Here is a 26,352-nt window from a genome sequence, read left to right on the forward strand (position 1 = left end):
TCATCATCCATCTCTGGAAAAAAATGTTTTAATCACAGTCTTAGTCTCACATTTCCCTTGATGTTTGGTATCTTATTAACCGAAGCCTAATGAGATGCAGATATTATAGACCGGGTTTGTCTCATTAAATGAGTTTCGAAGACTTTGATTAACTGTGAGATTTAAGGTAGTGCATCTGTGCATCCCAGCTGGTTGTACATTGGTTTGCAAATTCATGACAATGTTTTACATTAAGCTACCCATAAAGGTTAAAAACTTTTTTTTCTCCCCAAAGTTTTTTTTTTTAAACATTTGCTGCATGGATAAAAAATACATTTAAAATATCTGCTGTACACATATCAGTCAAAATTGTGTTGAGGGAAAAAAAAATCATTTGCGAATCCTTTAAATTTTACGGTATTCAGAACAAAGGAAAATACAAAGCAGAAAATATAAGCAGCTATAAAATTATTTGTTATAAACAACATAAAAAGTATTTAAAGAGAAATATATCAACATCTAATTCTGCACGAATACAAATGTTCCCCATGAGATCCGTGTGCAATCACTTGATTTTTTGTTTTCCTTATTACAGTGAAAATGAGTTTTGGTCATACAGATAAGAATAAGACATTAATAGAAACTGTTAAGGGTCCACTTTCAGTGGGTCACAAACATATTAATTCCAATCTTATTTAAATCTAATTTCACATTATAATTTTGTCAACAGTCAATAATTAGATAACGAGCGTAGGGAGTCGGTCAGGAAAATGAACATCTCTAAATTCTTGTGTCCCCATCACACAGTCTGTGTTGATTGTGTGTCTGTGACGTCTCTGAAGCGGCTCCTTATTCACCATCAGCTGATCCTGAGGAAACTGAACTGACGTCTAAACACTGAGAGTCCTACAATAAAACACACAGACAGACACATATGAGCCTGAGACATTACTGCTGTCACATCACATCAGCAGATCCAGCTCAGAAAACACACAGTATATTCATATTACAGCCAGAGATTAATAACAGTAAATGATCAACAACTACTATCACCTAGAGACACTGTAAGACATTAAAATATTTATATATTCAAAATAAGTCACATCACAGAAAATAAACAAAACTTAAATAAACAAACACTCACAATAGAGTAATGTCTGCAGTTTATAATGTGGATCCATCTTCAGATCAGAGAGTAACTTCTTACTAGAATCTCTTAGTTTATTCCCAGACAGATACAGTTCTCTCAGGTGTGAGGGGTTTGATCTCAGAGCTGAAGTCAGAGCAGAACAACCTTCATCTGTGACACCACAATCACTCAACCTGTAGAGAACAATGACACAATGTTAATTGTAGTTGAAGTGTGTGTAGTTTGTTATTGACTCTGGTCTCAGAGCAGGAGAGGAGATATAATGACAAGCATTGTCACATACTGCTGCTGACAGAATGAGATTTCTGCATGTTGATGCTCAATGCTGCTGTTTGAAACTGTCATGTGCTTCAGGACTGAACAGACACACAGAGCTGAATGTGAGATATTGTTTCATAGTGATATAAGCACAGATCTGTCTGGAGAAACAGTCACTTGCTCCTCTAATAAACACCTACAGAAGGACATCTGTCCAGACGAAATACTGCTCTCCCCAGAACATGATTTCAACCGAGGAGCACTTTAAATCGCTCCGTGTCATGATCCGGCCCTGTGTTCAGCTGTGTTTAATTGGGGTTGGAGCTAAACTCTGCAGGTGTGTCCCTCCAGGACCGAGTTTACCTCTCCCTGATATAAGAGGAACATGAACCTGCTGATAGAGCAGCAAATAAATATATAAAATAAAAATACTGCTTGTGGTTTTACAGGTCTTGAGGGTCTTTTATCAATGATAATGCTGAACACTGAAGTGATTATAACTTTCATTCAGTCATTGATCACTGTAATACTGAGTTAAAACTAAACACATTCAGACTCTTGTCTGTTCAACTCTAAACCTCTGAGATATTCATCCTGCAGTAAGTCACAGAGACTCTGGATTACTCTTTTACATGTTATCTGAAAGTTTATTATTGATCAAACTATCATAAGCAAAGCATGTGATGTAATGGAAATGAATGAAATTAACTTCAGTTACTGTGTTAATTAACCCTCAGAGTCAATTCTGCTGAAATATAGTGTGTTTACCGAACATTGCTGATTTTATTCTTAAAACTGATATTAAAGGGTATTTTACTGACATGTGACTATCAGAGAGATCTTACCTCAGTTTCTCCAGTTTACAGCGAGGATCCTGTAGTACATCAGAAAGCAGCTTCACTGAATCTCTTAGTTTATTCCATGACAGATCCAGTTCTCTCAGGTGTGAGGGGTTTGATCTCAGAGCTGATGTCAGAGCAGCACAACCTTCATCTGTGACGTCACAATCACTCAACCTGTAGAGAACAATGACACACTCTTCAGTCTCTCAGATCAGATCAGTTTAGATGTGAATCCATTATTAAAGATAAAGGACAAACTTAGGCCCCGTCCACAAGGAGACGCGTTTATGTGAATACGCACAAATTTTTTATCGGATAGGTGTTTCATCCACACGGACCCGGCGTTTTCATCAGGTGAAACCGCTATTTTTTGAAACCGGGTCCCAGAGTGGATACATTTGAAAACGCCGTCTTTGCGTTTTCGTCTGGACGGCTAATCCGTATATTTTCTGAAACGATGACGTCATCAGCCACGTCTCCCCTCTACGTCACGTAACAGCAACAAAAACAGGAACAAACACTGAACAATTGTCTTTTTATTAACTAACATTAACATTGATTAATAAATGTATTGTTCCATGTTCGTTTGTGTACCACGCGCAAGGTTTATGAGCATAGTCCAAGTCTTCTTCTCTGTTTTTAGTGTATCTCTGTGGCAGAAGTACAGCGCCACATACTGGTTTGTCATGTATACTACATCATTATGCGGTTTCGTGTGGACGCGGATATTTCTTGAGACGAGGAAAAAAAGATCGGATTGGGGTAAGCTCCGTCTCCGTGTGGACGAGGCCTTAGAGCTCAAATCAATATGCTGTGACAGATTATCAGGTGTGTCATGGAAAATTATCACAAACTTAATAGCCCACCTCCATTACATTTCATTATTATTATTTTAAATACATGCTATTGGTCATCATCATTATGTCTGTTTGAGGGTTTTACAAATATGTAACCAATGAAAAGCATTCAAAAGAGCTTGTGTCTAAACCTCATAACTCCATTCAGAATAAAGTGCTGTGACGCACAGTTTGAAGACGGACGTCTACTTCTTCACAATGCAACATTAATCAAGAACTGATGTTTGAATAAGTACAGTGTTTCCTTTACTCAAGAAACACTGTCTATAAAGACAAATGTATTTGTGTTTAAAGAGCAGAGAAGAGTCTTATTTGTCATTTAGTTGTAGCCAATACACTTTTGTACATTTTAAATATCCTGTGGATAGCGCTTCATCATTTATATTGTGAGATTTTGGCCAAATTTAAACAACAGGAAAACCTGAGTGTCCATATAGCTACAATAAACTTTATAACCTGTAAATAGATGAAAATGTAATGCAATTAATTCACTGCCTTAGATTAACTGCTCATTCTAATGACGGACAAAACACACGACTACCTCCGACATTCACTCCTCAAAAACACTGTTAACACCATCTGAGTATGTTTTTTTTTTTTTTTGAAAATGTTAAGTGCAAGTGTCTGATTGTTTAATTATTGGGGGAAAACCTTTTTTTTAGTGCTTAGTGGTGTGGCATGGGATTTTTTACTTATCAAATCTGAAAAAAAAATGTCTGGAAAACACTGCACCACATAACATGTGCGAGTCATATACATTATGATCTTACCACAGTTTCTCCAGTTTACAGCGAGGATCCTGTAGTACATCAGAAAGCAGCTTCACTGAATCTCTTAGATTATTCTCAGACAGATTCAGTTCTCTCAGGTGTGAGGGGTTTGATCTCAGAGCTGAAGTCAGAGCAGAACAACCTTCATCTGTGACACCACAATCTCTCAACCTGTAGAGAACAATGACACACTCTTCAGTCTCTCAGATCAGATCAGTTTAGCTGTGAATCCATTATTAATTGACGTCAGAGACATGATCATAAAGCATCTACATCTTACGTGCAGTATTTAAAGACCCCTGTGTTAGAAATCTTTTAACAGGGCCTGTCCAAATCCAATATTGTTCATATATTCTGTGTTACTGTTAATCAGCACAATAACGTTTTCCTGCACTATATTCCAAGTGTTCTGAAGACATATGATAGTTTAATGTGAGGTAGAGTTGAATATAAGTCCTTAATTTTCACACAAACTCTTTTCTCCGCTGCGGCTGTCAGTCATCATTCATCATTCAAACCCTGATCACATTCAGTTACTACAGTCAGCTCGGTAAAACTCTCTCAAAGATCATTCAGTGTTCCCATTATTAGACTGGATTGTAGATAAATGTCTATGGTTTTGCATAAAATAACTTTATCTTGCTGGAGTTTATTGCTGTTTCTAAATCATGTAACTTGATACCGGATGTCTGTTAGAACAGAACATGGGAGAAGAAAAGACTATAAAATGTTTTAAAGGTGCACAGTAACTGAAATTAAAATCTGTTAAAAGAAAATCAACTGTTGCACAGATATACTGTATTTTCCGGACTATAAGTCGCACTTTTTTCATAGTTTGGCTGGTCCTGCGACTTACAGTCAGGTGCAACTTATTTATCAAAATTAATTTGACATGAACCAAGAGAAATGAACTAAGACAAATGAATGAACGTGAAAACATTACCGTCTACAGCGGCGAGATGGCGCTCTATGTTGCTCAGTTCTCCTGTAGTCTACACTGAACACATAGAGCGCCTCTCGCGGCTGGAGACGGTAATGTTTTCTCTTGGTTCTAAATAAATGCGACATATATTCCAGTGCGACTTATATATGTTTTTTTCCTCATCATGACGTATTTTTGGACTGATGCGACTTATACTCAGGTGTGACTTATAGTCCGAAAAATACGGTAATACACTACACCTCAGTATCTCTTCTCTTTGTTCTCTGATCTGTTTAATGTGAAGTGCTGCGTACATCGACTGCTTCAAGTGCATCATTCTTTAAGTGCTTTGTGCTGCAATGTATTTGTTCTGTCCTTTCCATCATATGTAGTTGTCTTTACGTATAATGTGCTAAAATGTCTTTACATTTTATAGTATGTGTTTATATATACTGTTTTTCATAAATTGATTTTATAACAACACAAAAAGCAACGTGCAACATTTTACCAGATTTAGTGCTACACTTTTATTTGTTTTCCACTAAATAATGTTTTTTCACTATATATTTAGATTTATAAAATTATGGTGCACTGATTTTTTAAATAACATTAGCTGCTGCATTTTTTTTTATTTATAATGAATTAGTCTGTATTTAGTTGATTGTGAAAGAGTGATTATCAGCTCCACACACAGAGAAATACAATTCTACATGGATTTAAAAGAATAAAAACTGCACAGGTATGAGATCAGGATCTGTATCAGATAATACTGAACCCCGGTGTCAGAATCAGTGTTGGAGACAAAAAAGACAGATTGGAGCATCTCAAGTTCATTGTGCAGTGAATGAAGTTGACAAATGCATACAGACCGTTTCTGTTCATGAGAACTTGAAACCGTTCGGTGTTATTAAGATTACATTTTGTTTATCTTCAGTTGGATTTTTCACTTGATGGTATTCATGTAATTGTTTCTGTAACAAATGCAGATATCCTCTACTGTACATATAAACTACAGTGAACATCACAACCAATGACTTTCGCAATGCTGTTTATTTTATTACTAAAAAGCTGAGGCTGAACATTTCATTTTTACTTTAAATGTGCTTCATGTGAGAGTTATACATGATCTTACCACAGTATCTCCAGTTTACAGCGAGGATCCTGTAGTACATCAGAAAGCAGCTTCACTGAATCTCTTAGTTTATTCTCAGACAGATTCAGTTCTCTCAGGTGTGAGGGGTTTGATCTCAGAGCTGAAGTCAGAGCAGCACAACCTTCATCTGTGACACCACAATAACTCAACCTGTAGAGAACAATGACACACTCTTCACTCTCTCAGATCAGATCAGTTTAGCTGTGAATCCATTATTAAAGATAAAGGACAAACTTAGAGCTCAAATCAATATGCCGTGACAGATTATCAGGTGTGTCATGGAAAATTATCACAAACTTAATAGCCTACCTCCATTACATTTCATTATTATTATTTTAAATAAATGCTATTAGTCATCATCATTATGTCTGTTTGAGGGTTTTACAAATATGTAACCAATGAAAAGCATTCGAAAGAGCTTGTGACTAAACCTCATAACTCCATTCAGAATAAAGTGCTGTGACGTACGGTTTGAAGACGGACGGCTACTTCTTCACAATGCAACATTAATCAAGAACTGATGTTTGAATAAGTACGGAGTTTCCTTTACTCAAGAAACACTGTCTGTAAAGACTAATGTATTTGTGTTTAAAGAGCAGAGAAGAGTCTTAGCATTTGTCGTCTAGTTGTAGCCAATACACTTTTGTACATTTTAAATATCCTGTGGTTCACGAGTTCACATCTATGTATATTAATACCGTAAGTTTATGCGTATTTGGCGTGCTGTCCGGGTGGAGGGCTCAGAGCTCGGGATGTGGCCCGAACCCAGAGTACTCCCCCCGGTTGTGGTAAGAGTAGATGGAACTATAAGTGAGGAGAAATGGGGTGGAGGAGGGATGCTGAAAACTGTCAATGAACAGAGATAGGTTCTGCTGTTATTTATACCTTGTCATGAGTTGATTACTGATTGGTCTCCACTTGTGTTAATCAGGTTAATGAACTGCGACTGTTCCTCCCGAACTTTGTTATAAAACAGCATTTCACGAGTTCACATCTACGTATATTAATACCGTAAGTTTATGCGTATTTGGCGTGCTGTCCGGGTGGAGGGCTCCGAGCTCGGGATGTGGCCCGAACCCAGAGTACTCCCCCCAAAAACAAGAGAGCAAAAGGACAGCCGCCAGACTACGAACCCCCCAAAACGCAGAGATTTGGCGGGCTGACGTTTTTAGAAGTATGGTCGTTTGACCAGGAGATCTCGCATTGCCTCTGGCAGAAGTAGAGGAGCAGGCAGGTCCTGTTGGTTAATAGTTGAGGAAGAAGCATTTACGATGTCGGGAAGACGGGCTCCACCGTCTGCCTGAGAGGTGTAATGATATATTGACTAGATGCGTAATGTATCCGCTGGGAGGCTGAGGCTCGCTGGACAGATAGAGGAAACAAATTATATTCCTGCATCCGCTGGAAGACTGGCTCGCTGGATGAAGAACAGAAAGAGATGGATGCATACTGCGTCCACTGGGAGACTGAGGCTCACTGGACGGGTAGAGGAATGAATAGGTATTTACTGCGTCCGCTGGGACACTAGTGCTCGTTGGACAGACAGAGGAAACCAATAGATATTACTGCGTCCGCTGGGAGACTGAGGCTCGCTGGACAGATATGGGAGACGAATTATGTCCCTACGTCCGCTGGAAGACTGGGCTTGCTGGACGAAGAACAGGAAGAGATGGATGCATACTGCGTCCGCTGAGAGACTAGTGCTCGCTGGACAGGCAGAGGAAAAAATATGTATTTACGGTGTCCCCTTGGAGACTGAGGCCCAATGGACAGGTAGAAGGAATTAGATAATTACTGCATCCGCTGAGAGACTAGCGCTCGCTGGACAAACAGTGGAAAAATAGATGTTATTGAGTCCGCTGTGAGACTAGTGCTCGCGGACTGATAGAGGAGACAAAAAGGTATTTTCTGTGTCCGCTGGGAGGCTGAGGCTCGCTGGACAGACAGAGGAAAGAAAAATAATAATGAAAAATAGATATTTACTGGGTCCGCTGGGAGACTGAGGCTCGCTGGACGGACAGTGGAATGAATAAATATTTACTGCGTCCGCTGAGAGACTGGTGCTCGCTGGACGGACAGTGGAAACGAATAAATATTTACTGCGTCCGCTGAGAGACTCATGCTCGCTGGACGGACAGTAGAAACGGATGAATATTTACTGCGTCCGCTGAGAGACTAGTGCTCGCTGGACGGACAGTGGAAACGGATAAATATTTACTGCGTCCTCTGAGAGACTGGTGCTCGCTGGACGGACAGTGGAAACGGATAAATATACTAGTGCTCGCTGGACGGACAGTGGAACGGATAAATATTTACTGCGTCCGCTGAGAGACTAGTGCTCGCTGGATGGACTTACTGCGTCCGCTGAGAGACTGGTGCTCGCTGGACGGGCAGTGGAAACGGATAAATATTTACTGCGTCCGCTGAGAGACTGGTGCTCGCTGGACGGACAGTGGAAACAAATAAATATTTACTGCGTCCGTTAAGAGACTCGTGCTCGCTGGACGGACAGTGGAAACGGATAAATATTTACTGCGTCCGCTGAGAGGCTGGTGCTCGCTGGACGGGCAGTGGAAACGAATAAATATTTACTGCGTCCGCTGAGAGACTCGTTCTCGCTGGACGGACAGTGGAAACGGATAAATATTTACTGCGTCCGCTGAGAGACTCGTGCTCGCTGGACGGACAGTGGAAACAAATAAATATTTACTGCGTCCGCTGAGAGACTGGTGCTCGCTGGACGGACAGTGGAAACAAATAAATATTTACTGCGTCCGCTGAGAGACTGGTGCTCGCTGGACGGACAGTGGAAACGGATAAATATTTACTGCGTCCTCTGAGAGACTGGTGCTCGCTGGACGGACAGTGGAAACAAATAAATATTTACTGCGTCCGCTGAGAGACTGGTGCTCGCTGGACGGACAGTGGAAACAAATAAATATTTACTGCGTCCGCTGAGAGACTGGTGCTCGCTGGACGGACAGTGGAAACAAATAAATATTTACTGCGTCCGTTGAGAGACTCGTGCTCGCTGGACGGACAGTGGAAACGGATAAATATTTACTGCGTCCGCTGAGAGACTGGTGCTCGCTGGACGGGCAGTGGAAACAAATAAATATTTACTGCGTCCGTTGAGAGACTGGTGCTCGCTGGACGGGCAGTGGAAACAAATAAATATTTACTGCGTCCGCTGAGAGACTGGTGCTCGCTGGACGGACAGTGGAAACAAATAAATATTTACTGCGTCCGTTGAGAGACTGGTGCTCGCTGGACGGGCAGTGGAAACAAATAAATATTTACTGCGTCCGCTGAGAGACTGGTGCTCGCTGGACGGACTGCGTCCGCTGAGAGACTGGTGCTCGCTGGACGGACTGCGTCCGCTGAGAGACTGGTGCTCGCTGGACGGGCAGTGGAAACGGATAAATATTTACTGCTTCCGCTGAGAGACTCGTGCTCGCTGGACGGGCAGTGGAAACAAATAAATATTTACTGCGTCCGCTGAGAGACTTTTAAATTAAAAATTTTTATTATGTTTGAAAATGGCGTATTGTGCAGAGGCTAAAGCGACTGGGAATGTGGGGCATCAAAGCTGATCATAAACCCTTGTTGAAATTCACGTCGCTTATTGTGAAAACTGAACAGCTTATTTCAGTGAAATGGCTTAACATGATGACTTTTTTTTTTTTTTATATATATATCTGGGGGAGGTACAGAAAAGGCTCCTGCGGGAGCAGACACTGCTGCGGCAGTGAGGAGATACGAAAGGGGCTCCTGCGGGAGCAGACACTGCTGCGGCAGTGAGGAGATACGAAAGGGGCTCCTGCGGGAGCAGACACTGCTGCGCCAGTGAGGAGATACGAAAGGGGCTCCTGCGGGAGCAGGCACTGCTGCGCCAGTGAGGAGATACGGAAAAGGCTCCTGCAGGAGCAGGCACTGCTGCGGCAATGGGGAGATATGGAAAAGGCTCCTGTGAAAGCAGCTCTGCATTTAACCCATCCAAGTGCACACACGGCAGTGAACGCACACCCGGAGCAGTGGGCAACCATTTATGCTGCGGTGCCCAGGGTGCAGCTGGGGGTTCGGTGCCCTGCTCAAGGACACCTCAGTCATGGCATGGCCGGGCCGTGACTCGAACCCACAACCCTAGGGTTAGGAGTCCACTCTCTAACCACTGGGCCATGAGTTCCCCCTCCTTGACTGTGGGAAGAGTAGGCAGGTTAGTAACATTTTCAACCTTTGTTCATTTTCAACCAATGTGGAGGAAGTTTTTTACAGTATAAAATAAGAGGCAAAAAATTATTTTACTATTGTAAATATGAGTTTATGACAGCATTTATAATTAAACCACGGTAGCCATAAATTTACCGTTGTCTGAGATGTCGTGAAATGTTCTTTAGCATCATGACCATAGAATATAGTTATGGTTCTGCAAGGTTTAGCATGGTTTCCAGAGATCTGGAGCTGATTCTGGGTAGCTCGGTGGTTTGTGACTGTTGTCTCGTGGCGCGCTGTCTTTTAAGGGGCCGTTCACCCATCACGTCTTTTTTTTTTTTTTTTTTTTTTTTTTCTTCTCAGGCGCGTCCGCACCGCATCGAGTTGAAAACATCTCAACTTTTCAGGATGCCGCAGCGCAAGAATATCAGACCTGAACCAGGAAGTTGGTCACCAGATCACAGGGTAACCAGTTAAATTGCATGGAGACACCGGAGAGCGCCTAGATGTTCCTCTGAGGTGCTCGCTCATCGCAGTTGTGCTGCCGTGGTACACCATATCGGTTTTGCAAAGGGAACAAAGAGACGTTTTATTTGTCCTCTGTTTAAAGTATTCTCATACTTTTAATAACAGTGGTCTCGGTTTGTGATAGAATGCAACTTCTTCATTCACTGTATGCCATTATGCGAGATGTAAACAGTGTGACGCGTCCACGCATTGCACGCACGTCGACGTATTTTTTTATTTTTTTTTTTTTCTTCTCGACGTAAGCGATGATGTCGACGCGTCGTTGCAGCACTAATTAGTGGTGGAAATTATGATTCTTTCTAGAGATTCGTTCATTTTCGGTTCATTCAACAAAATGATTAGTTCAGAGATAATTTCTTCATTTTACACAGAATATGCCAGCAGGTGGCAAAAGAGTGTATTATGTGTTATTACGTCAACGAACGCATTCACTTGTTACAAAAACTGATCTGGCTTTATTAAAATGTGTGTATAATCGCGTTCAATATATGAAGTCTAATTGAGTTGTTCAGATGAACAAAGCACAGGGTTTCTTGCCTAATTAGCATTTTAATTGTTTGGTCAGACAGTTTGTATATTATATATTCACATCCATAAATCGGGGATTAACCTTTCTTTTACGGTCTATGGATTAAACGTGGAGTTGCTAAATATCAAAACGAGCGTATGTGCACAGTACTGTACCTATAACTGCGCTTTGCATTTTCGAGATTGACATGCTAAGCTAGCAGATTAACCCAGTTTACTCTAATTCATTTTGTTCGCGAACAAGATAAGCTATGTGCCAGTTCATTTAATTCACAAACGACATGTATCCGTTCATTCAGTTCGTTCACGAATGACAAGTGTGCCAGTTCAGTCATTTCACTCACGAACGATAAGATCTCTAGATCTAGTTCAGACTCATATGAAACTCGTTCATTGAAGGGCGTATTCGTTACTACATTCAACAAATCACATACTCTGTCACATCTCATACTCGAAGGCTATCGGCTCGATGTTGAGTAATTCTTTGACAGGATGAAACGGTTGTTCTTTACTGAACGAGAAATATGAGTCCGTGGATAACATGAACGATTTGTTCGCCTAAAAGATTCGTTCACCTAAAAGATTCGTTCAAAAAGAACGATTCGTTTACGAACGACACATCACTAGCACTAATGGATACATCTGGAACACTGGTTTCACGTTGTAGTATAGACTGTGGAAACAGAGGCTTCTGAAAACTATGGGAATCATTATGCAATGAAAATCATTATGTCTGTAAAACATACCAACAGACATGATTATGGCAATAACGTTAATTGCAGTTATGTGCTATTCACTTACAAGCAGTTCTAACGATATTTACTTGCATGCTTTCATATTACGGTCCTAGAAAAACTCAGAATTTACTCACACTGCTGTCCTGCGGCAAAACAAGGGTATAATGATCACGCCAGTAGATGGTGAAATATGTCCCCAAGAAAATTGGTCCTGCCAGAATAATTGCATGAAACTTGTCTGTAAAACCTCAGTGAGGTTTAAACATGCACGGTAAGGCAGATGATATCTTTGGACATTTCAGTGTGGATGATGACTACCTCATGGCCTGATTTAACAAACTTTAAGCCTCCTTTCCACAGCACGCGACATTTGTACACGATTGTCGCATTTCTCCCTCTCGCGGCAGGCGTGCTTAACTTTCAAACTGGTCGTGCAGTAGCCCTAACTGTTACCTTGACATGTTCACCATGGTAAAGTTAATAATTTGAATGAATATAATGTATAATGTATGAATACATCGTCACAAATCAGATTACCCCCTAAATAAAAACAGTAGGTTTTATGGGGCTAATCACGTAAATAATGGTTTAATAATTATTTCTGCCATAATTATTATGAACCACCATTTTACATAAATGATGTTGAAGAATAATGTCAAGGTTAACAAAATGTAGGTAATTCTGACCTCGCACCGAAAGATCACATCCGGTCGGGCGTTTGCACACGGCCTGGTCGCAGAAGTTTAAATATTTGAACGCATCCGAGGCTCAATTTGGATCTGAATTTCCACATACATATGTGATCGGAACTCCACGCGGCTCTCGCACTACTTCTGGCCGCAAACCTGTATTTACCGTCTTCATCTGAAAATGTATTGATTTATGACGCAGGAGGCGGCCTCAAACTTCGCCTCGGCCGGAAAAAGCCGCGGTTAAAGGCTGAGCCGCTGCGGGAAGTGAAAGAGGCTTGCTGCAGTAAGAACTGAGGAGCGGGCTGGTTGAATGCCTGCTGGTGCTGCGATTCCAGCGCTCAAAGAGAGCCCGGTCTTGATCGGATCAATTGTGGTGTCAAGCGAGGCGAGCTTGGACTTTGCACGGTCTATTGGCCACGACGTGTGGCTTGGCACGAAGAGCAGCTGTCGCGATGACGTTTGATGGTGCTCAACGGCCGTGTTTAATGATCATGGTCAGCAAAGTAGCATATCTGAAAAATCACCGGTATGGATCTCCTTGTTGGAAGGAAGATTTCGTCTGTGATAAGATGACAGACAGCGCGAACCGGGATGCTGAAAACTGTCAATGAACAGAGATAGGTTCTGCTGTTATTTATACCTTGTCATGAGTTGATTACTGATTGGTCTCCACTTGTGTTAATCAGGTTAATGAACTGCGACTGTTCCTCCCGAACTTTGTTATAAAACAACATATAGTGGTTCATCATTTATATCATGAGATTTTGGCCAAATTTAAACAACAGGAAAACCTGAGTGTCAACATAGCTACAACCTGTAAATAGATTAAAATGTAATGCAATTAATTCACTGCCTTAGATTAACTGCTCATTCTAATGACGGACAAAACACACGACTACCTCCGACATTCACTCCTCAAAAACACTGCTAACACCATGAAACATTTTTGAAAATGTTAAGCACAAGTGTCTGATTGTTTAATTATTGGGGGGAAAACCTTTTTTTTGTGCTTAGTGATGTGCCATGGGATTTTTTTACTTAGCAAATCTGTGTCACGGCAAAAAAAAAAAAAAAAAAAAAAAAACGGCTGGAACAAACACTGCACTACATAACATGTGCGAGTTATATACAGTATGATCTTACCCGAGTGTCTCCAGTTTACAGCGAGGATCCTGTAGTACATCAGAAAGCAGCTTCACTGAATCTCTTAGTTTATTCTCAGACAGATCCAGTTGTCTCAGGTGTGAGGGGTTTGATCTCAGAGCTGAAGTCAGAGCAGAACAACCTTCATCTGTGACGTCACAATAACTCAACCTGTAGAGAACAATGACACAGTATTAATTGTATTGGAAGTGTGTGCAGTTTGTTATTGACTCTGGTCTCAGAGCAGGAGAGGAGATATAATGACAAGCATTGTCACATACTGCTGCTGACAGAATGAGATTTCTGCATGTTGATGCTCAATGAAACACCATTAAACAGCTATCAAAAAAAAAAAAAAAACATCAAACAACTTGCAATTCCAATACAATTAAATCGATTCAAACCATGAAAAAAAAAACAAAAAAAAAAACATGCACATGCATTTTATTGGCATACAAGTTTCATGGGCAAATTGGCACAACATTTTTAAAGACAGCATTAAAACAACATTTATCTATTAATTGCGTAAAAATGAAATTATTTTAATTCAACTTCTAACTGGTTTAACATGTTTAAAATAATCCAGATGCTGGACTGTGAACTGACAGATAGTTCTTGTGTTTTAATATAAGTTTGAGTCTAGATCTTGTCATTCCAGATGCCCTTCTGTAACATTTAAAAACTGAAAAAATATAAAAACAAACATGTATAATTAATAACTTCTTGTAGATATCAAATGCTGTCTTCATAAGTGTGTGTTCAAGTAAGCTGCTGTTTTGCTCCAGTAACGGATTCATCAGATTTGAGGAGATTTGAGCTGCTGTATATATGAGCTGCTTCTCCACTTGTTTGGTTGATTTCTTGATTTCTGCTTCGTCTTTTATGCAAGATGAGAAATATTTAAATTCCTTCATGTTAAATTTTACATTTTTAATTTGATAACCAGCATTATTTACGTGACTTTGTTTGAATGCATGAAAAAATCTTTTACAATGTCTCTGTACTGAAAATACATCAAAATGCCGACCACTAAAATAATAGTTAGATCACTGAAGATTAATGAGCTTTTAACTCTGATTTTCTTCATGTTTTAACAGTGAAGAGATTGTTCTCAGTGATACTTACTGAACTGATCTGGATTCTTTAATCACAGGCAGCAACTTCTGAAGAACTTTCATATTTTCAGGATTATTCTTTCCTTTAACAAATTTATCAAGACGAAACTCATTCAGTTCCTCTTCTGATGTCAACAACACAAAAACTAAAGCGGACCACTGAGATGAAGAGAGTTTGGTTTCCTTTATTCCTCCAGATTTCAGATACTGTTGTATTTCCTCCACTAGTGAACGATCACCCAGTTCATTCAGACAGTGGAACAGATTGATGGATTTCTCTGGAGACTCAATGGTCCTGATCTTATTCTTGATGTACTCAACTGTTTCCTCATTGCTTTCAGAGCTGCTGCTTTTCAGCTTCATTATTCGTTGAAGGAGAATCTGATGAGACTCCACTGACAAACCCAGAAGGAACCGCAGGAAAAGATCCAGATGTCCATTTTTACTCTGTAGAGCCTCTTTCACAGCTCTCTGATGCAGCTCAGATAATGAAACATCTTCTGATGAACTGAGTTTAAACTGTTTCTTCACTTTAGACAGTAAACTCTGTTTGGTGAACTGGTCAAACACATTTCTGTTGTGGTTTGTCCAGGAGAGGTGCACATATAGAGCAGCTAGATGTTCCTGAATGCTCAGATGAACAAAGCAGAAGACTTTCCCCTGATACAAGCCCAGCTCCTCTCTGAAGATCTGAGTGCACAATCCTGAGTACACTGATGCTTCTCTCACATCAATGCCACACTCTCTCAGGTCTTCCTCATAGAAGATCAGGTTTCCTTTCATGAGCTCCTCAAAAGCCACTTTCCCCAGTTTGAGGATCATGTCTTCATCTGTCACCTTCTTCTCATAGTCCTTCTCATGTTTGATGTTGGTCTGAAGGATCAGGAAGTGTGTGTACATCTGAGTGAGAGTCTTGGGAATCTCTCCTCTCTTTCCTCGACTCAACATCTTCTCCAGAACAGCGGCTGAGATCCAGCAGAACACTGGGATGTGGCACATGATGTAGAGGCTCCTTGATGACTTCAGGTGTGAGATGATCCTGTCGGCCAGACTCTGATCACTGATTCTCTTCCTGAAGTATTCCTCCTTCTGTGGCTGATTGAAGCCTCGTACCTCTGTCACTCGATGGACACACTCAGACGGGATGAGATCAGCTGCTGCTGGTCTGGAGGTGATCCAGATGAGAGCAGAGGGAAGCAGATTCCCCACAATGAGGTTCATCAGCAGCTCGTCCACTGAGGCTGATTCAGATATATTACACAGTTTCACTTCACTCTTAAAGTCCAGAGACAGACGACACTCATCCAGACCATCAAAGATGAACAACACTTTATATTCATCACTGGATATTTCCATTTCTTTAGTTTCAGGGAAAAACACATGAAGAAGATCTGAAAGACTGAGTGTTTTGTCCTTCATCAGATTGATTTCTCTGAAAGGAAGTGGAAATATGAGCTGGACGTCCTGATTCTCTTTCCCTTCAGCCCAATCCAGGATGAACTTCTGCACAGAGACTGTTTTTCCAATGCCAGCGACTCCCTTTGTCAGCACAGTTCTGATGGCTTTGTCTTGTCCAGGTAAAGGTGTAAAGATGTCACTACATTTGATGGCTGTGTCCTCGGTTGCTGGTCTCCTGGATTGTGTCTCAATCTGTCTCACCTCATGTTCATTACTGATCTCTCCACTCTCACTCTCTGTGATGTAGAGCTCTGTGTAGATCTCATTCAGGAGTGTTGAGTTTCTCTGTGTCGCTGTTCCCTCATACAGACGCTCAAACTTCTGCTTCAGATTTGATCTGAATGTGTTGAGGACCCCATGGCTGGAAAATTAAAATACCACATTATTACATGACTTACAGAGATAAATGTACAGAGCAAAATGTATTTTTTTTGTTTTGTTTTCTGTGTTATGAGACACTGAACATATCATAGGGTTCATGAAATGTGCCAGTTATTAATGATGTATTTCAGTAATGTGTGATGATGCACTGTATTAAATAAATCCCCCAGTTTACCTCACACCAGGATACGTGTTGTGTTGTGGTTGATTCATAGACTGGTCATATTTCTTACAGAAGGGTTTTGTTTCTGATCTGTGTTGCAGGATTGACCTTGAATCAAGAATCAAACACTCTGACATTAGTGACATTTTTTACATTACCTTAAAAGATGTGACTTAATTAAAAATTAACCTGCTCATGATCACCATCTAATCAATTTATCACCAATAAATGTAAATAAACAATTCTACTCTGTGCTCTTTATCTGCTCGTTGTCTTTGGATTTACTGCATTTCCAAGCCAGACTTCTGCTCAAATGAATTTATTATAGTGCTGTATAATTTTGACAGTTTAATTAAACATTTCATACTATAATCACATTTTACAAAATGTAATAATTGAGGTTAAACCTTGTGTCATTGTGGCTAAAATGAATTGGACGATCCAAAGAAGCATCACTCCTCAGAGACACACAGCTGGGCTCTGCTTCTGATCTCTTCTGAGGAACTGAACTATAACAGAGAGTGTGAGCAAATGATAAAATATCAGATGGAGTAATCAAATGATAATACAAAGAAACAAATATTTATATTATGTCTAATAAAGAAATATTGTACCTGAAACTTTGAGGAAGACATCTAGACTCATCAGTCTTCATAAAATGAATTGGGCGATGCAAAGAAGCATCACTCCTCAGAGACACACAGCTGGGCTCTGCTTCTGATCTCTTCTGATGAACTGAACTATAACAGAGAATCTTTTGAATTACTGTATTAATATTAACTTTTGATTTTTAAAATACACACACACACACACACTCACACATGCACAACACACACACACACACACACGTATACAAATTATGAGTAAAAAGGAATGGAATAATTTACATATCTCATAAACTTATTTTTATCCACAATAGAATGAAGATAACATGTCAAATGTTGAATTTGAGACATTTTAAAATTTCATGCCAAATATTCGCTCATTTTAGATTTCTTGAGAGCTACACATTCTAAAAAAGTTGGGACAGGTAGCAATAAGAGACTGGAAAAGTTTAATGTACATATAAGGAACAGCTGGAGGACCAATTTGCAACTTATTATGTCATTTGGGAACATGATTGGGTATAAAAAGAGCCTCTCAAAGTGGAAGTGTCTCTCAGAAGTCAAGATGAGCAGAGGATCACCAATTCCCCCAATGCTGTGGCGAAAAATAGTGGAGAAAGAGTTTCTCAGAGAAAAATTGCAAAGAGTTTGAAATTATCATCATCTACAGTGCATACTATCATCCAAAGATTCAGAAATTTTGAAACAATCTCTGTGTGTAAGGTAGAGTCCTGCATGGGTCCATTTTTGGAGACCTTGCACCTCTCTCAACATCACAACAGTGTCATTAATGTGATAATAAAACAGGCTAAAGTGCGCTTTGTTTTGTGACATTCAAGTAGCCTAACAACGGCACCTAAATAGGCTATGAAAGTTGATGTATTATCTCACATATTTGCAGCAGACTTCCATGTTTTAAAAATGTGTAAGCTTATTATATTTATGTTAATATGAATTAAATGTTTACATTTTTCATAATCTGTCAGTATATGTTTGTATCTCAGGGAATACATTGCCCCTTTAGGGGTATAAATCAAGATATTGTTTACATACAGCAGGGGTGTCAAACTCATTTAAGGTTGAGGGCCGGATCGGAGAAAATGTCCCCTTGTGTGGGCCAAATTACCTTTTTGTTCAACTGTAGTTTACTTAATTACATTAATATTAACCATACAGACTACAATATAATTTACAAAAATGTGTGTGTGTGTGTGTATGTATATATATATATACACACACACACACACACACATATAGGAAACCTTTTTTTGAAGATGATGCCAGGTTATTTTAGGGGTGTGCAATATTGACACAAAATGACATTGATATATATATTGCAGAGTGTGTTTTTGAGATGGTTTAAGCCTGACATGGATAAATAAATATGACACTTAAAGCAGCAAATCTCTGTCTTTATGAGTGATCTACTGTCTCATTCAAAATGGCTGATTCATTCAGAAACTAGATAAAAAAGTTTCTCAAGACAAACTTTAAGTTTGCTTGAGAAAGTCGTTTGTTGTTAACATGTTTCTAGCATGATTAGCATGCGACTAGCATGGTGTTAGCATTTTTCTAGCATGATTAGCATGTTGTTAGCATTTTTCTAGCATGATTAGCATGTTGATAACATGTCCCTAGCATGTTTCTAGCATGATTAACATGTTTCTAGCATAATTACCATACGACAAGCATGTTGCTAGCATGTTTCTAACATGATTAGCATGTTGCTAACATGCTTCTAGCATTATTAACATGCGACTAACATGTAGCTAGCATGTTTCTAGCATGATTAACATGTTTCTAGCATAATTACCATACGACAAGCATGTTGTTAGCATTTTTCTAGCATTGTTAGCATGTTGCTAGCATGTTGTTAACATGTTTCTAACATGATTAGCATGCGAGTACTATGTTGCTAGCATGTTTCTAGCATGATTAGTATGTTGCTAGCATGTTTCTAGCATGATTAGCATTCGACTAGCATATTGCTAGCATGTTTCTAGCATGATTAACATTTTGCTAGCATGTTTCTAGCATTACTAGCATGCGACTAGCATGTTGCTAGCATGATTTTACCATGATTAGCATGTTGCTAGCATGTTTCTAGCATGATTAGCATTTTGCTAGCATGTTTCTAGCATGATTAGCATGTTGCTAGCATGTTGCTAGCATTTTTCTAACTTGATTAACATGTTGCTAGCATGTTTCTAACATGATTAGCATTTTTCTAGCATGTCGCTAAAATGTCTCTAGCATGATTAACATGTTGCTGGCATGTTTCTAGCACGATTAGCATGTTGCTAGCATGTTTCTAACATTACTAGCATGTGACTAGCATGTTGCTAGCATGATTTTAGTATGATTAGCATGTTGCTAACATGTTTCTAGCATTACTAGCATGCGACTAGCATGTTGCTAGCATGATTTTAGTATTATTAGCATGTTGGTAGCATGTTTCTAGCATGATTAGCATTTTGCTAGCATTATTTTAGCATGATTGGCATGTTGTTAGGATAGATAGATAGATAGATAGATAGATAGATAGATAGATAGATAGATAGATAGATAGATAGATAGATAGATAGATAAGATGAGTTTGAATGAGTTTAAATTGATTAGCATCAAAGCTTGATTGAGTCTAATGGGATTTGGAGCTTGGGTCATCTGAACATCTTGTCAATGAAAGTCTATGGGTTTATTTACGATTTTTAATATTCATTTTTATGAAAATCATCAAGTCCAATCAGTTAGAAAAGATATTGCACACCTGGCGGGTATAGGCTGAAGAGCTGGGCTGAGTTTGGAGTCTGTAGAGTTAAAGCTCTAGGAGGAGTAGCAGTTGCAAAATTTTGGGTCAGAAGAAGAAGAAGAAGAAGAAGAAGAAGTTTAAATAGGATTTCGGTAAATTGGCTTTCTCAAGCCAACTTAATTAAGTTAGTGATTGTCTTTATGAATGGGCCACTGAATCATAGATTCAAATGCTTTGTTCAAAAATGAAGATTAATTCAGTAATAAAATACTCAGTGCTGCACGGAGACACACAATTGGTCTTACTTTGGCCTAGTTAAAAACGTTTCCTCGAAGAAACAGAGATAGACAGCATTGAGACTAATGTAACGCACTTAATACTAGCATCTTTTTATTTGAGCTATTGTATAAAAGCGATCGCGCTGACATTCGAGTAAGTGAATTTTCTGATGTCTTTGTGTCTTTTAATAAATGATTTCTTTAAGGTCTTGCCGTTTTTATTGTTAATATTTGTTGAAAGTACCTGCATCCTGGAGAGAAATCCTGATCTTGTGGTGTTTGTGTGTGATTCATGATGAAGAGTGAGATCTCCAGCACTTACTCTGTCTCTGTGTGGAAATGACAAACTAATCATTCAGCTGAACGGATCCTGAGAGTCCAGAAACAGCGGTCACTCAAACACACAATCTTAGTCTTATCTGAACACAAATGTTAAAATCAACCACAGACAACACGAAACAGCAACCAAACCACTTCATTCGCTTAAAAATAAAGATATCAAACACATATCAGAGAATACACGTCCTTCAGGAGAAAATGAAAGCAGAAGTTACCTGCAGCGTCGAGTCACCTGCGCGTCAGTGACGTCACACGCATTCTCCACTGCGCGCCACACTGAACCTGGATCCCAGGATTGTAATTTTCTGCACTGTTTTGCTGTACACATTACACTCTGATTGTTGTTGGGAAATCAAAATTTAGGTAAAATAGGAATTTTTAGGCTGCTCTGCCTCTAAAAAGTGTTGTTCACTAGAGCGCAAATTCCCGCAAATATGGCAATTTTGTATTACAAATATGGTATCATTTACACGATTGATGTAATTCCGAATCCTAACTGAATGTGATGAGACAAGAAACCTGCATTTTCGATATAGGCCTATTAGGAATAAAAGAGCGTGTGAATATATTCTACAATATTATTTGCAAACAGTTACTTTCTGGCAAGCCTTTGCAACTAGAATATAGAATTATAGAGGTATATCACTAGAATATCGCACTGTTAATTCTCCATCATCATCAGTTAGCTACCTGTGTTTGATAGCAGTCTTTCCTCTGAAAGCATTTGTAAAACTGCATTTTTCCATTTTATAAATATATCTAAATTACAACCTATGCTCTCAATGTTAAATGCAGAAATGTTAATGAATGCATTAATGACTTTAAGGTTAGATTACTATAATGCTTTATTAGGTGGTTTCTCTGAACGCTTAATAAACAAACTCCATTTCAGGTTTCTGAAGAGGACCGGGCTGAAAAATTTCTTAAAAATATATACACCTCTTCTGTTGTCGTCAGGCACCATCTTATTCAGTGTAAGGTGTTGAACAGATTGCCTTAATCAACTATTACTATTACTACTATTCCCCCAGAGACAGATTAGATTTTAGATTTTACTTTTTGTCATTGCACATGTAAGGTACAAGGCAATGAAATGCAGTTAGCATCTAACCAGAAGTGCAATAAGCAGTAAGTACAGGATATACAGTGTCTACAATATGTTACAAATGTTAAGTGTATATACACTCTAAGCAAAATCTACGAACATCATTTACACTAGTGCAATGGACAGTAAAAAGTGCATAGAAAAAATATTCCAGTGTGCAAATGGATAATGTAGTATTCTGGATAAACAGACAATAGTGTTAGCAATAAGTGTACAGTTTTGTTTGTTTGAGAGTCAGATGTAGTGTTGAGGAGGGGTGAAGAGTATGTGTGTTTGGTGTGTGTGGGGTGGTGGTGGTGGATGGGGGAGGATGTCAGAGGGCAGAATTCATGAAGGAGACAGCTGCAGGGAAAAAGCTGTTTCTGAGTCTGCTGGTCCTTGTCCGAAAGCTCCTGAAGCACCTCCCGGATCACAGGAGGTTAAACAGTCTGTGGTCAGAAGTCAAATCTAAGGATCTGTATTAATTTTTGTCTACCTTTGTAAGATTAAGACCATTACCAGTTGCACTGAGCCATTTTAAATGATACCAGACATGACTGTTCACTTGCATTGACACTTTCATGTAATCATTTTGAGCAGACTGAGTAGAAGGAAGCATGGGTGAAGGGATTTAAAATTAAACAAATGACCAGATGGGAAGGGGGTCTCCTGCTCCTCCAGTCTGTGGGGTGTCTCGAAGATGTCCGTTTATGTTTGTATTGTCTGTTTCTCAGGAGATCAAAGTATCTGAGGTTCTTTCATCCTTACACACCTTTCCATAGATCTGTTCCTAGATACAATCCTGTCTCTGAAGTCTAAAAATGGTTGGATGGATGGTCTAAATGCCCGGGCATTGTCCCTATTCTCTTAATGAGTAATGGGTGTTCTTTGGGCGTAAAGTGCAATAAACTAATCAGAGTGTCATCTTCCATTCCCTTTAAGAGCAAGTTGCGCTCATTCCGTAATGGATTTGCTATTTTCACAAAAATCAACTTTTTTCGCCTACTATTCCCCCAGAGACAGATTAGATTTTAGATTTTACTTTTTGTCATTGCACATGTAAGGTACAAGGCAATGAAATGCAGTTAGCATCTAACCGGAAGTGCAATAAGCAGTAAGTACAGGATATACAGTGTCTACAATATGTTACAAATGTACAATAAATATAATAAGTGTATGTACACTCCAAGCAAAATCTATGAACATCATTTACACTAGTGCAATGGACAGTAAAAAGTGCATAGAAAAAAATTACATTTTACAGTATTCAGAACAGAGTAAAATGCAAAGCAGAAAATATAAGCAGCTATAAAATTGCTATAAAGGTGCACTCAGGGCGTGTCCAAATCCACTTTTGCTATTTTAACGAAGGAAAAATGGTTGGATGGATGGTCTAAATGGTCTAGATGGATTGTCCCTATTCTCTTAATGAGTAATGGGTGTTCTTTGGGCGTAAAGTGCAATAAACTAATCAGAGTGTCATCTTCCATTCCCTTTAAGAGCAAGTTGCGCTCATTCCATAATGGATTTGCTATTTTCACAAGGCAGAATTTGGCAAGCGCAGAACGGGTCTCCGAGATGAAACGGAGTTGTCAATATTCGTGTGCGAGCAAATGCGAACGATGCCAGACTGAAACTAGCGAACACAGTTGCGCTGCACCTTGCATCGCATTGCGCCAGTTGTATTATATAGGGCCCAATAATAGAAACGGGAAAGGGTTAACTTTCAGTGGGTCACATGAATTCCAATTTAATTTAAATCTAATGTAACATTCTAATTTTGTTGGTGAACAGTCAATGATTGGTTAATGAGTGTTAGGAGTCTGTCTGGAAAATGAACCAAAAATAAAGATTGATTAATTCTGTGTACGCGCATTGCCTGGAGCGCTAATCTCAGCGCAAAATAACAAAATAAATTATTATTTTAAAAGACTGACTCAAAAGAATCACCGATTCAAAGATGATTTATTATGGAACATCTCGAATGAATAAAGACTTCAAGTTCATCTGTAAAGCACATAAAGCTATCGTTTGAGTTTAAAAACTTTTATTTCATGCATGATTCGTATGGATCTGTTAACTGAATGCAAAGTGTGAGTCCTAGGAGAATGTTTGTGTCGTGATGAGCATGTATTGCTCGCTAGGAGTCGCAGCAGCTGCGATTTGTGTGTAGTTTGGTAATTTTTTGTTTTGTTTTGTTTTTTTCCACGGAGGATCAGTTGCCCTCTTGGTTAAAATCCCCAAACTGTTTACTTAAATATTAACTTTATAAATGACATCAACACAGGGGCGGATACGTTATGATGTGGTGGGCTGCTGTGGGCCAGAAAGTCCAGGGCCACTTTTTGGTTCCAGTCCGCCCCTGAGTCTGAGACATTACTGCTGTCACATGACATCAGCAGATCCAGCTCAGAAAACACACAGTATATTCATATTACAGCCAGAGATCAATAACAGTAAATCATCAACAACTACTATCACTTAGAGATTAAAATATTCATTTATTCATATAACAGTCACAGAATTAAAACCGTTTAAAGTACAGATAAGGCCGATGGACATGGATGCGTGGCGTAAGCGTCTCAGCTGCGTGGCGTGTCTGTTTTTAATTCGGCTCCCATGTTAACAGGTTAGAATTTGCAGACTGCCTGCGTGAGACGACAAAAAAATATGCGTGAGACGACAAAATGACATATAAACATATTTTCCTAATAGATTTTGACTGGAAATGCTTCCAACACGCTTATGTAATGGGCATTTCACACAGGACGCGGTCTGCGCGTCGCTTGCCGCTGGGTTCAGCGTTGCCCTTCAGATACAACGCGATTTGCGCTGTGCTGTGCTATGGCGTAGGCGGAATTTTAAAAACTTTTAGCTCTTTTTAACTCTTTCATAGTCTGTTGTTCCTCCTTTCGGTCAGCAGCAAAAATGTATCTGTCCCGTTGTAAGAAGCGAGCGATAGAGCTAGTTCTGCTGATGAGAATTAAGAGAGAAGCAAGGAAGAAGAGGCTGTGGGTACGACCTCAAACTTGTATCGTACAGCTCAGGAAATTCTGACACACACACAGTACTAGTCGTTCATCCATTTTGATTTCCGTGCTTGTTTGGATCCCCTGATTTTATTGGTCGCGCTGGTAGGGGGGAGCGGGGTCGAAAGTAACGTGGGACGAAAGTAACAAAGCGATTTTCTCCGAGCTTATTACTACATTTGCATGCCAAGCTATGACAGCATGTTCAACATGCAACCCTTCACAGAGCTGAGAAATATCACGTGATTTCGTCATCATTTCCCGCAGTTAGGTCCAAAAAACTGTTTTCGACAACAAAAAGTAAATTATTGAAGCGGTAATTTTTTTTAATTAGTTGTGTTGTTGTTTTTCTTGTTTCATGTGTCACTGTAATGATCAATCTACAGGTTATTTAGTGCTTTAACACATCCTAAAGTTTGCATTATCAAAGTTTTTTAGTATAAAAGTAAATCAGGTTTAAATGTCAGGAGTTTCTGGAGGGACAAAAGTAACAGTTGTTACTTTTGTCCCGCTACAGTGACAATAAGTATTTATTTTGTTCCGGTACATGCTATTCTGTGAATTTATGTGTCTTGCATCATTTATTAAAATGTTAATGTCATATTATACCAAAATAATAGGTCTAAGTGAGGGTCTGAAAGACAAACAGAGGTATGGTTTTATCCAGATGTTTATGAGAGGGCGTTTCTGGACATAGAGGAACATCTGGGCAGCTCCTACCTCACATTTACCTTAGTTATGTTTAGATTTTAGCCATATCTTATCCTTTACACCTCCACCTATGAATTTGCAGTGTTTCCTGATGTTTTAATGCACATTTTCAATTTAGGCATAAAAACAACTGAATGGAAACATGAATAGGCCTACTGTTACATTATGTTTAGAATTTATATTATGCTAATATAATTAAATTATTATATTGATAATTCTAATGAAAAAATGTTTTATAAAAATACACTGAAAAAAATCAAGTTTGACTGTACAATTTCTGATTACAAATGTCTCATTACTGGGTGTTGAGACATTTGATGAAACTTAAATTTAAAATAAAAATATAAAAATGTCATTTAATATTTTTTTTGCAAAAATAAAGATCAAAATATGTTTGCAGTTACATATTAACAAGGCCATAGTCAGGTTTACTTAATAAAAATTAGAGTAACATAAAAAAAATCTAGCTTATATTGTTGTGTTACTTTTGACCCACCTGTGTGTTACCTTCGTCCCAACCGATGGGGTCGAAAGTAACAATGTGCAACTTATGTTCAAAGTGAAATTATACTGAAGTCTTTCTAGATTTCTACAAAATACCACCTGGTATTGTTAGACCACACTTATGAGTTACTGACCACAGCAGAAATATATCTCTGTCTACAACGT

At 39.1% G+C, this 26,352-nt stretch overlaps 1 protein-coding gene and 1 long non-coding RNA gene across 2 annotated transcripts; one reads left to right on the plus strand and one right to left on the minus strand.

Annotated features, from left to right (window-relative positions):
* Window positions 1-21,035, minus strand: LOC113077839 (NLR family CARD domain-containing protein 3-like). Its single transcript, XM_026250110.1, has 8 exons — window positions 20,765-21,035; window positions 17,503-17,628; window positions 17,296-17,397; window positions 16,901-16,996; window positions 14,897-16,705; window positions 5,911-6,081; window positions 1,124-1,302; window positions 1-885 (listed from the first exon to the last, which is right to left on the minus strand). Coding segments are annotated over exons 1-8 (2,535 nt in total). The 5' UTR covers window positions 20,815-21,035; the 3' UTR covers window positions 1-883.
* LOC113077845 (uncharacterized) lies at window positions 5,961-13,910 on the plus strand. The gene is made up of 3 exons (XR_003281395.1): window positions 5,961-6,083; window positions 11,053-11,055; window positions 13,777-13,910. It is a non-coding gene; the product is annotated as an uncharacterized LOC113077845 (long non-coding RNA).
* Window positions 21,036-26,352: the final 5,317 nt, after the last annotated feature.

Source organism: Carassius auratus, unplaced genomic scaffold (assembly GCF_003368295.1).
Source record: "Carassius auratus strain Wakin unplaced genomic scaffold, ASM336829v1 scaf_tig00023288, whole genome shotgun sequence".
In the NCBI taxonomy this organism is placed as follows: Eukaryota; Metazoa; Chordata; class Actinopteri; order Cypriniformes; family Cyprinidae; genus Carassius; species Carassius auratus.

What these genes read in the sequence shown, in the direction of transcription:
- LOC113077839 (XM_026250110.1), bottom strand. Translation starts at nt 20,814, where the DNA reads ATGAATCACACACAAACACCACAAGATCAGGATTTCTCTCCAGGATGC. An exon ending in TGTCTTCCTCAAAGTTTCAG is followed by an intron (nt 17,398 to 17,502) that starts GTACAATATTTC and finishes TCTCTGTTATAG; the next exon opens with TTCAGTTCCTCAGAAGAGAT. An exon ending in TTTAGCCACAATGACACAAG is followed by an intron (nt 16,997 to 17,295) that starts GTTTAACCTCAA and finishes TCTTGATTCAAG; the next exon opens with GTCAATCCTGCAACACAGAT.